This window comes from Stegastes partitus, unplaced genomic scaffold, assembly GCF_000690725.1.
Source record: "Stegastes partitus isolate 25-593 unplaced genomic scaffold, Stegastes_partitus-1.0.2 Scaffold68, whole genome shotgun sequence".
Taxonomy (NCBI): Eukaryota; Metazoa; Chordata; class Actinopteri; family Pomacentridae; genus Stegastes; species Stegastes partitus.
In genome coordinates, this window is record NW_007577799.1 from 669,811 (window position 1) to 682,537 (window position 12,727).

General features: G+C 39.4%; 1 protein-coding gene across 3 annotated transcripts in view; it reads right to left on the minus strand.

Moving 5' to 3' along the window:
* Nucleotides 1–12,727, minus strand: part of ctnnd2a (catenin (cadherin-associated protein), delta 2a) — a 272,067-nt gene that overhangs the window by 18,467 nt on the left and 240,873 nt on the right. For all 3 annotated transcript variants that reach the window (XM_008276295.1, XM_008276293.1, XM_008276294.1), the window contains 2 exons: nt 4,371–4,620; nt 1,398–1,482 (listed from right to left, as the gene is read on the minus strand). In XM_008276295.1, the coding sequence (XP_008274517.1) occupies nt 1,398–1,482; nt 4,371–4,620 (335 nt within the window). The remainder of the gene's footprint in view (nt 1–1,397; nt 1,483–4,370; nt 4,621–12,727) is intronic.

The window sequence follows — 12,727 nt, forward strand, 5'->3', positions numbered from 1 at the left end:
TGCTAGTCATTTCATGCTTTCTTATTTGTAAGCAACACAAGTGCTCATACAGTGTCAAGCTCCTGAAGGCCCAGTGAACGGAATCAGCACCTTGTTTATGTAGCCACTGCTTGTTTCAAATACCATGCATCGTTGCATGAATTACATCTCAATCACCTATTTATCATAATCATTAAATCAATACCATCAACCACCAAAACAGCTGACTAATAATGGTGGCCTTTCACAAGCATTGACGATGTCTGGCTGTACACTGGATGCAGTGAGATGAGCTGAGCAGTCACCTAAACCAGCAAAGTTTCAACACTGAATGTGGAAGACAACAGCAAAGGTTAATGGTGACCAGCCGAAAAATCAGTCTTCCAGTGAGGTTTTCATCTAGTTATCCACAAACACAGAAAAAAATCTTCAGCTGTCCAAATATATAAAAAAAAGGCAGGATGCATGTGTATCAACTTTTGTTTTTAATTGCTTCATTAGACTGTTTAAACAGAGAATCATCCCCACCACCTGCTTCAGTGAAAGTGAAATGCCCTCATCCTCACACAGTTCGTCCACTGATATTTCAAGGCCAATTTGCCAAAGATGAAAATAACTTTTTTTTCATTAAGAAGATTTTGTTTTTTAGAAACCCAATACAATTAATACAAGTGCTGCTGCCACCTAATTAGATGTCTGACACTTTTTTTTTTTTTAACCAGAGCTTGTTACTTTTATTCCATTTTCAGTGGATCTGGACATGGGGTTTTATTTTTACCGCTTTCACAATTTATTCACACTACACATCAGTTGTATTACATCAAATCCTGTATAAGAGTAGATTTGCAAAACACTAATGAATTTATACATAGTGTCAACTCTGACAAGATATATGGTATGTATGATATGTATATGAACGGGAATCTGGGGTTAACTACGCTGCTCTAAAATAATGTTTTAGGTTCATGTAAAATTATCATCACAGCTTTTGATTAAATATTTACAGGTTGGCTTAACAGTGTAAAATCAGTTCCACAACAAACTAAAGTGTGATTAATCAATTATGCAGCATGAATACAGCCGACCTATCACATGGAGAGTGTGTCCTTGCAGAGAGGGACTAAATCTAGGGCTTATACTTTCATCCAGCAGCCATAATTGATCACACACAACATTGGTAAGTATCGTGCTGACTGCGGAGTTGCTGTGTGTGCACGGCAATAAGCAGTAAAGTTAAAAATCCTTGAAAACTTTGAGCGAGCGGTGTTCGGCATGCAAAAATAATTTCTTATGCACCAAATAGTACCGCATGCAGCAGGGAGTGACAAGCAATATGATCTGTAAACAGAGCACAAGTGCTGCAGCATGAATTGAAATCATCTTCAAAAGTACCAGAACACGGTTTGTAATACACCTACCTTCTTGTAGAGGGAGCGCAGGTCTCTGTACTGCCACATACTGCTGAGGACTTGAGAGGCTGCCTTTACCACCTTTGCCGAGTGTCTGAAGAGAGATAGTGAAAGACGGAGAGTTATTTCTCCTGGACCCCATTCCTTCAGATAATGTTTCTATGTTTTTCTATCCCCTGTCTTTACCAGCTGCGAGAGACGTATGCACACTTGTGGCACTTGTGATGGCTTTAAGAATGAGGTGACCATTGCGCCTTTCAACAGAGAATGATTTTCCTTGCAGAAACACGCAGAGTTTTCAGATGAGTTTCAAATGACCCACTCTGCCAAGCTAATGTTCCCATCCTGGCTGAAAAATGACTGTAATAGGAGTCAGTTCGTAATTCCTGCCCTTCTAGCAGCTACAGAGGGAAGCAGAATAGAAGCTCATTTGGTCATAACAAAAAAATCCTCATGATAACAGGCTTCACCCTCAGATTAATTATTTCCCAGTGAGAAGAACAGAAAGAGTTTGGAAGATTGAAAGATGCAACTACTGCACCTAGCCACTGCAAATACAATGTTCACTGGTACCTGTCAAAAAATATTAAAATAGTGAGTCAAGTCAGTGTTTTTATATTGCAAACAGATCTTGACAGACACAGGTAGTGTTATTACTTCAAACAGCATCCTCAAATGGATTTGGTCCTTGCTAAATTATGTTTACAGACCTTTTATACTGCAGACATTTTGACATGACTTGGGATAAAAAACACAGGTGTATTATTGATGGCTGTGTTCTTCTAATGTGCATGTTTCTTTACTGTCGTGACTTACAGGGACACTTAACAGAACTGAGTCATTAGGATCCGAGTTACTCATTCCACCTTTGCTTTTCTGCTGTTAAAAAGTCTCAATGTCTGTCTTTGACTGCAGCAACAAATTACACCGAGGGTGAAAAATACAAATCTTTGGAAAATGAATTTCAGGGACTGCCAAATCATTTTGCTGTTAATATGACAAGTGCTTTTGAAATGTACTCTTTCAAAGCTGTAGGCTATTCTGTTTGAAAGAAAAAATAATAATTCATTGTATTTTCAGCTCTTGTTTTAGTTGATAAACATTGCTTGTGTACTGTATGGCTGCACTGTACCAGGCGTTTCCCAATTTAATAGTACGTAATTGCATAAATGTAGCACGGTGCTGCTGCTAATAAGCATTTATCCTCTGTGTACCTATCCTAAGTAAATGAAGATGTGTGGGCTATTAGCTGATAACTACACTCACTGTGAAATTTGCGTTTATGGAGGTTCCTTTCAGCACCTCATCTCTCTCTTTAATGGTGCCCTTGAGCACACTTCCCTAAATAGACTGAGTCACTCTCCATAACAATAAATCAACATTTGACCTCCGTCTGATAACACTCTGGGTGTCATGGCAACCCCTGACCTACTGGTTACCATAGCAGCTGGGCAGAACACCCTGGTCGGTCTCCCATGGCGACAGGAGTTATATTTCGGCCGCATCTTTCCTTGTTGTTCTCCAGCTGTCTTTTGCGGATGAATGGTCACAGGGAAGGCAGATGCAGTTATGAATGATAGATGTGTGGCCATGTTCAGGCACTGGTCACTACTGAGGGAACGGGGTGAGCTGAATGAGGAGGTGACAGGTATCACACTAAACAGTAATAATCGATTTAATAATATTCATTAATAAAATCGATTTTGCTTCGTTCATGGCCTTTACAATACACTTTAGCCTTTAAGCTTCTGGTTATTCAGGAGGAAGCTGTTTCATTAATTCTATTTGCTTAATTTGAGTGATAGAATATAATTATTTTTCTGACGCACATCTAAATGACTACACTCACGGTGAAATGCAACAGTTTTGCAAAGTGTTGCAACCAAATTATCCCAGCTTGAATCTGAAAAAATGTAAAGCGCACATCATCGTTAAAATCTAATAACCTCTTCTACGACAGCACAGGTGTATCTGCTCTGTGTTTAAATACATATAGAATAATGCTTCATAAACTTTCGTAATGTCTCATTAATCTCAGACTTTTAATAGCATCCTTTGAGGATTTCTGCTGAACCCAACTTGGGACTCATGCAATTGCATTTCAAGGAGATGTTAAGTAGAGGGATGAACTCTGTGGAGCTTCAGTACTTCAGTAGAATGCCAGAAACACAGCGAGTGTAACAGTTTTTATTCTCACTGGGATAACCCATGTAAAAAAAATACAGGCACTAACAGCGCTGTGAGGCATTTTCGATTAAGGAACCTACCCAAACTTTTAGTATTAATGGCACTATTTGTGAAAGATGTTTATTTCTTTTCAAACAAACTCGAACATGAAAAACTCAGAACCAAGCGTTGACATGTTTTTTTCTGTTCTCTGTCTTGTGCTTGAGGAAAAGAAAAAACAAAAAACATGTTTTGTCAGTGTCTAAGCCCTGAGCCAGTACCGTATCTTAAAAAAAAAACCCCATCATCCATCACTAAAGGTTACTTTTCTACAGAGAATAATGGGAAGCTAGTTTGAATGTGTGACACGAAAGCAGCAGATTTGTAAAAATTCATTCTACAAATTAAACCTTGTGCCAAAAGAACCTTGGTAAGTATCACAAATAATTCATTTCACAGTTAATATTTTTCATATTACAAGTCTGCTATGCTGCTTCGAAGTAATTGGTCTAAAATTATACACAAAACAAACAGAATTTTCCCATTACATGTGACGATGCAGATATACAAAGAATGGCATTGTGAGTTTAAATGTTACAGTCAACATAAACAGCATACACCTCCAACACAGTGATGAAGTAAGCAGATACAGTGTATCTTATCTTTGACCTAAAATGTGCCCTCAAACTAAGAGGAAAATGTGGGATCTGGGGTTAACATCGCAAAGTTACTCATGCTTAACTGTAAATCTAAATACTCCAGTTATTTTACTACGACAGACAAAGTGAACCTAGTTCCTAAGTTAAGCTTACTCACTTGTCTCCTTTGCTGCGGGCAATGCCGATGAGTTTTTCGATGCCACCAGCGTCACGTAGAGCTTTTGCGTTCTCCATATTTTTGGTGATGACTTCATGCAGTGCGCAGCAGATGGCAGTTACCGTATCGTCTGACATGGCCTTGCTGGGAGGGCCTGTGGTCCCAGGGTTCCCACTGCTGGTGGCGTTATTGTTGCTGCTGCTACTACTGCCAGGTAACCGATGGATCAAATCTCTCATGGCGTATTTACCTGGTGGAGAAAAAGAACAAAAGGAGGGAAAGGAAGTTCAAAGGATGGACTTTTGTGAACAACAGAAGGGGAACAGAAAACAGAATTAGAGGCTACTCGACTGAGCCCTGGCAGCATGAACATATGAGTCTGTGGGGGGGTTGAGCGTTTATATTTTCTATGATGGTAATTCTAGCCATTAGAAGGGATGATAATGATAAAGTTTTTAGGTTGAGTGTTGTTGTGGATGACAGGTACAATGTAAAAGTCCATACAATCACATCAAAAACAAACTTAACAGATACGACAAAACCTCTAAGCAAATAAACTAACATTGCTTTATGTTTCAAGGCCAACATATTGTACAATTAGTGAATAGTTTGAAAGACTTAATAAAGCCCTTTTTTGAAAGGGGCAAACCATCTGACGCAGACACACTTAAGCAGACATGCTGAGAATTCAAAGAATCGACTCTTGATATTTCAGTGAAAGGATGGCATATGAAAAAAAAAGAGGGATTTTTAGTTATTTGAGGGATCGAAGCAACAAAGAGAGGGACTAATTAAGAAGTAGAGGAGATGGTGTCAGATAGGAAGCACATAAACTCAGACACAGATGAAAGTAACAATATTTAAAGGGAAGGGGTGTGAGTAAGTGTTTCAAAGAGGCAATGATGGAAGCTGTGGGAAGAAATCTTCAATACATGTAATGTGAGCTTACCCACACAGTAAAGTAGTTGGGAACATGCTGGTGTTAAATAGATCACACAGGTTTAAGAAAATTTATAAAATAACCCGCTCAGCCCCAGTCACTTTCTGGTTGGTTGTTGCTCCATTCACTTTTTTTTTCCTACTCTGGGCTCATTTTTCACTGAAATACAAAGTCCTGCACCTGTATGGAAACAGCACAACCATGCATAGCAGTAAAAAGAACTCAATTGTGTCTTCTTTCTGTCCAGTATGGCATAGCTATAATGCTGCATAACATTAAAAAACAAAAACAAAAAACTCCTGAAACTTCTTTAAATATTAACTTTTACTTTTAAAGTAAGTGGAATCAACAGGTAACATTTTACCAAGCAACCCTCAAAAATGGGGACTCCACATACTACAAATATTTTAGTACTTGCATTGTGAATTTGTTTCCATATTTGTCTCCTATTAACTCTGCATTAACACAGTCTGCAGTTCAATCTAGTTCAGCCAAAAAAATCCCCAAATTTTTACTTCTTGACAGCTGACAAATGATGTTATGTTTGCAATGTGTTGTGCATATACATATATATATATTAAAAAACAGATTCTTGTTAGAACAAATGGTTTATTTTTTGGTATTTAAAAAAAAAAAAAAAAGACATGCGGGATAAGGTGATTTGGATGAAGCATCACAATTTTAATCATAGCTTGGGTCAGATTTTCAGATGGAAGGACACACCACAGATAAATAGTTCCAGAACCATCGAAAGTTGAAAATGCAATGATTCTTTCTGTGTTTATAGTTTGTAGCGATGACAAATCGTGTCATTCTGACATTTCTCTAAATATAAAATGTCTTGCAAACTCACCAGTGGGTTCAGAACGTTAATGATCAAATCCAGATTGTTTTAGTTGACATGAGAGCAGTTTGCCACCATGCATTTAGATGTCAACATTTGCGTATATGTAAAAAAAAAAAGGAAAAAATCTCTTAAGTGTTATAGTCATAACACTTTGAATCATCAGATTAGCAGGGACATATGGACCATAATCAGGCAACAAGTGAGTGTTTTTTCCCGAGGTGTATCTGAGTCATCTACTTAGAAAGTCACTTGTGAATTTCCCACGAGAGTAAAACATAAAGATGGTCGAGGAGAGGGGCCAGTAACAGAGAGATCAGACGGGCGACAGGCAGGAAATAAAAGAAGACAGTGGAGGAATTGAACAGCTGAGAGGGAAGAGGTAGTTGTGCTGACTAAGGTGGTGTACGGAGATGAATCAAACATGAGTGGTAATCAAAGGGCGGGAAACGCTCTGACCATCATAAAACCTGTCAATTACACTTAAATCATCTTGAAACTCCTGGGACAAAACCCATGGGTCATGTTTCCGGTAAAGAACAATCAATTTGGACACAGAGGTGAATGTTGAATCATGAACCATTGCTGAAATGCGGTTAATTTTTTAACAAAGCCTAATCAATAGAAAGACAAGGATGAGCCTGTTGCTCTCACGCAGACACTTTAATCAACCGAGCATCTCCACAAGGATGAATCAGTTTCCTTTCTCCGTGGCATGTGTTGCTGAGGAGTGACAAAGCATGCCACTTTTTGTGTATTAAGATCAGATGGGTAAATAGATGCAAATAATATGAAACAAAAGAAATAGCTACTGTGAACGGTTAAATGCACTGTTGTATCATCTTCAAACGGACCATTACATCCTCTCTGGCGGCGGAGAAAACTGAGGCCAAAATACTCAATTTGGAATAAAATGCCTTTTGAATTCACCAAGTGTTTTTCAGCAGTAGTGAAATAACACTTCTAAACAACTTGTTGTCATAGCACAGTACAGAAATACGTATATAACTGCCATTTTTGCATCAGGGGTCCAATCTTCTGCAGCCCACGGTGCTACTCTGGATTTATTAAGTCTCAGTGAAAAATAAAACATCCTAGTGATTCCTTCCTTCACTTGTAGAATATAGTCAAGTCTGAGCCTACTGTCTCGCTTTGTTTTTTTACAGTTTTTCGAAAAAATTCCACATCATGCTGAATGTTTTCCCCAACACCATGATGTCCAAGAAGCCCTTACAGCCTGGTGCCAAATCCCTCACTCTTATATTAGTCTGCGTAATCTGTCAGGGGCTAATAACAGCGAGGCAATACCCAGACAAGAAGAAAGTACATCACACTGTCAGCCTTCATATAATAAGGGGGCACCCTGACACAAGAATAATGCGTGATTTTACACATGCCCTAGCACAACAAACTCTTTTGAATTCACTAACGTACACATGTGAACACTCGTGAAGACAAACACCTTAAAACTCGCACTCACATAGGTGCATGCACAATTCTAGACATGCTCACAAAGACACACCATCTATTAGCGTGGAGTTGTGAGTTAATTGGCCAAGTGTTATCGCAGGCTGGCAGGCTGAACAGAGGTTAAGCGGTCATTGTCTTTTGGCTGCGAAGACAAAGTTAAGCTGCATCCTTAAGCGGAAGACTCATTATTTGACTGGCTTGAATCAGACCGGCTAATTTCCTGACTGATTTACTGGCTGATGACTGATTAATTTACGTTGCTTTATTTAATGATCTGACACATTTCTGAGCGAGTGACTGAACTATTTACTGATTGACTGCATGACTTATTTACTGACTGGCTAATTTACTGACTGACGGATAATTTACTCTTTGAGTGACTGATTGGCTGATGAAGTGAGTGACTCATTTTTCAACCGACTGATTGCAGGTAATGACAGTAATAACAAAAGAACAGTATACGGAAAAGGCATGACGAAATGATTAGAGGGATATCTGAGTGGGTTTGCCTAAATATTTTCGGCTTTCCTCTTACTTATACTTAAGTGTGTGCGCGCACCAGTGTGTCCAGGCATTTCCCTCTCAGTGTCTGCAACATAATCACATTTATGCCACAGGGAGCATGTGCAGAAAGGAGAAGATAATATGGAAGAGAGGCTCTAAGACGGGATGAAACAGCATATAGTCACCATGTTTCGGTGCATGGAAAGAAGATGAGCAGAAGTAACAACTGAAGGACAAAGAAAGTAAAGAATGCTTGGTCCACATTGATATTAGCATATGCTGAGATGAATGCAATGTGAAACGACTTCATAGCTGAAGAATCAAATGGAGAGACCCTCGTTATATCCAATCCTTTTAATAACAATCTTGTTTGAGAAAGATGCAGCCTCCTTATATTCACTACTGAGTGCTAAGAAGCATGACTCAAATTCTCTCTCACACACACACACACACACACACACCTCACCTTGATGATACGCACACGTATAGCTATGCATGCACGCCAACACGCATCTACCCTCAACATGACACACCGCTCATTATCTGGCTCTCTGTTTGCTTTTGATTTATTTGTTTTGTTTTTGGGATGCTTCGTACAAGTTATGTGTTTTGATGTGAAATGTTTTCCTATCCCAACTTCACCATGTCATTCTTTGGTCTCTGAGGGGCTTTATGGTATATTTCATCAGCTCACAATATTTATCATGCAAGAAATATTTAAACCCAGTATGAAAATAAATAGGCAAAAAAAACGCACTAAAGTAAAGTCAAGTTGCGCTCAGACGCCACTTTAGCCAAATAAATCTGGCCTCTTTCCCACATCCAGATGCTATGATACCCAGAGCCCGCAAGAATCTTATTGATGAATTATAGATTAATATAAATGAGAGGGAGTTGCTGCACTTTCCTAGTGCCAGTACAAAATTCAACACATTTTATAGCTTAATCTTTTGATGTGCTCATTACTCTGCGAAGACATTATTTCTTAAAATGCAGGGATTTGATTACTACTAAATATACAATCTATCTCCCACAAGTCTTCGCTATTTAGTTGACAAATGACAAATCTGACTGTGCTAGACTGAGCACAGACACAAGCAAGTCTAATTACTCGCCATATTGTAGTGTCTAAGCCATGAACTTCATTTAACAATTATTCCTGTAACCTCACAGTGATTACAAGTAGTTAAACGAAAAAAATGGAAGAGCTGAGGAGCAAATTAAGATGGATATTTTATGAGTGGGTGGCGACTCATTCCACTTTAAAGTGCTACTGTGACACCGACAGCACCTTTACATGCTGGAGAGCAATCTACTCTTTCCTCTTACATCTACTTTCTCTGTCACTGAAATGTGAGCTACACCTGGAACATATCCTCAAGGAGAGAAACAAGCCCTGTGCTGATCACTGCACAGTCTAATAAACCTGTATTACACAACTCCTCCAATATAGCCATCTTCACCTGGGAGGCAGAGCCGGTAATGTATTCCTGTGCTGCATTCCCTCATGTGTCGCTAACTCCCGCTGAGCAGGGCGTGCTTCATCAGGGCCATAATGGCTGATTTGATTTAAAGAGATCCAATTACCCTCAACAATGGAGTGATTTGATTGTTTACTGACGGAGAAGGGAGAGTGTTATTGAAGCGAAATTGGAGGTAATTGTCTCAGGGAGATGTTGGGAAAGATGAAACGGCTTGATTGGTTGTGGCGTCCGACTGTCTGAGAATAAAGGACGGTTAATACACAGTTATCAGTGGATGGGTTGGGGTCCCTGAGGTGGGCTGCAGTATGCTTCAAAAGCTTCTGGATGTGTTATGTTTCCATAGCTCTTCTGGACTCTCTGGGCTGAATAAAATCCAATGATAGAATGGTTTACTACCTAAATAATGGACAATCATTGGTGTGACATCTGCTTTGATCTGTGAGAATGTGATAACTACTTTCTTAAAATCATATGAGGACGTTTAGACTAAATAACAAATACATTCATGTGTGTAATGGAAAAGTTTGATCTGTACATGGAAAGCTAAGTTGCCTCGCCAGTGTCTATCCAGTGTACAAACTAACAGGTGACCTAATCTAAACCGGTAATTGTTATCTAAATAGATTCAACAGTCACCTGTTCATGTTGTTACTCTAATGTGTTGACTTAACAGTCGATTGCTGGTACAATTTAGGGTAAATTTGAAGAATGGTAAGACCATGAGGTGTTATAGCTACTATTAAAACATTTAGAGGAAAAGAACTCATGTGTTAGTACCTCAGTGAGGTTTGACTCAGTTTCACTTTGGTGATTTAATCAGAAGTACATTGCATTATTGATGGAGGCGCCAGATTCAAAGGTGTATATTTAGGCTGAATATTACTCTACTATAGGTGATCTCAAGGTAAATATAAAACTACACACCAAGATTATATCAACACACAAAACCTGGTGACATTCTTGGATGTTAATATTGTCATTCAATGATGATGGAGTGGCATTTTATTGATTTTAAATGTACTTATTTCCTCCTTATTATATCCAAATTGTAAAATAAGCTGCAGCTCTAATACATTCCGGATTGTGAGACCATTCCTTAAGCATATCCGGTAACCTTCTATGTGAAAGTAGTAGTATTGATGTGAAAAGATAAATCAAATACTGTTTACACACAAACACAAACACACACACACACACACTCACACACACACCCTCCAGTCAACAATAATCAACATCTTCATCAAGCAGAAATACATATGAATGACCTCCAAAGACAGTCTGATCCCCAGCTGCAATGCTTTTAACTTCAAAATAAATAAATAAAATGCAGAGGAGAGTGCAGACATGAAATGTAGTAAGTTTAAAGGAGGTCAGAAATGGAGCCAAATTGGAAAGTTGCATGCCGTCGCTTCCCAGCTCTCAAATATTCTGCCTTCCTGTGTTTGGTGCTTTTCACACCGGTTATACTTTGCCCTCTGTGTCTGTCTTTGATGTCTGTTGGTGACAGGTTTTACGGCGTAAACCGCAGAAGACAGAGAGCGAGTGGGAGACAGGGAGAGAGAGGAAAGGCAAGGATGTTTTTGAAACTTGTGAGGAACCTGTGGCTTCATTAAAGACACTCTAGACACAGGAAGACGATGCCTGCTCGGGAAGAGATATAGATGTCTAAATGAACATACTGTATTTATGCCACATTCACAGTGTCTTAGACAAAGCGCAGTAGGGATAAGTCGGGCTCTAAGGAGATGGCTTTTTTTTTTTTTTGGAAAACTATGCCAAGTAAAACCAAATGTATCTTTTGCACCCCCAATGATGACCTGAACATGAGCCAGATCCTGGAGGGAAAGCTGTAAAACCAAAAAAACCCCCCAAAAAATCTCATAATCACACAATGGCACTTTCTTTCCCCCCCTTTATTTGTCTTTATTGTTCTCCATTTCTATTTCTCTGTCTGTCGTGCTCCCAGTCTGGCACAGCGGAGCAGAGGACGGAGAATGCCAGAGAGAACAAAGTGTGCTGATAAAAGACATGCCAGACCCTCATACACGAGAGATTTATCCCGAAGGCGACAGAGAAATTTCATAAAGTGCTGCTGCAACAGGGACAGAGAAGTGTGTGTCAACTTCGTGTGAGTCAGTGGACAAAGCCACAGTCTTTCAGCCTGCTAGTCTTGCAAAGTTGTTTATGCTTCCCATCGTGCAGTCTGTTGACAGCAGGGATGGCAAAATATGCAAAAAAAATAAATAGAAAATAAAAAAAAAAATTGGCGTGGGTGAGGAAAACACAAAATGGCCATTCTCTCGTGATCTAAAAATATGTGGTTTGGCTGGCAATGCGCAAAGTGGAAGGAAGCATGTAATTTAATTATTTGCCCCCTCCTTAGTGCAATCTTGTAATGTACTACAATGTGAGAGAGTAAAATGTTTAGCTCAATGGCTTCAAACTCGTGAGTTTTCTACCGCTTTGTATTTGTGTAATTGTGTATTTGACCCCTAACACACACACAGATACCTACACACACACCTACACGCACACACACACTCGCAATCATGCAATTAGTGACATCCCTGTGGCGCACTACTTTGGTTTCCACAGTAACCCTCCCTGAACACTGATGTCATCAATGCGAGACACAAAGAGAGCGAGAAACTGCAATAGAGGGAAGGTGAGGCGTTATGAGCTCATGTCTGAAACAACACGGGAAGGAGACGGCGAGGGGGGGTGTGGGAGTGGGATAAACGAATGAGAGGAGGAGAAAGGGAAAGGAAGAGAAATAATGGAGCAAATTGAGAAAGTGAAAAAGGGGTGTAATATTCATGTTAAAGACAAGAAGGAGGGCACTAAATTCGAAAGTGGAAAAGAGTGGAAGAGAGTGGGAGGAGAGGCTTAAACCAATAAGAGGTGTAGTGGGACAAGAGAGGAAAGACAAAGAAACAGAACTGGTGAGAGAAGGAGGATGAAGAAAAGAGAGGAGAAAATGCAGAGAAGGGGAAGTGAACAAGTCATTTTCTGTGACAGTTAAATTAAATCATTGCCGTATATTTTATGCACCGATACAGTGTTGCCTCTTCTGATTTGCACCAAAGGTGGAAGTGAACAAGTAATTTTTTGTGAT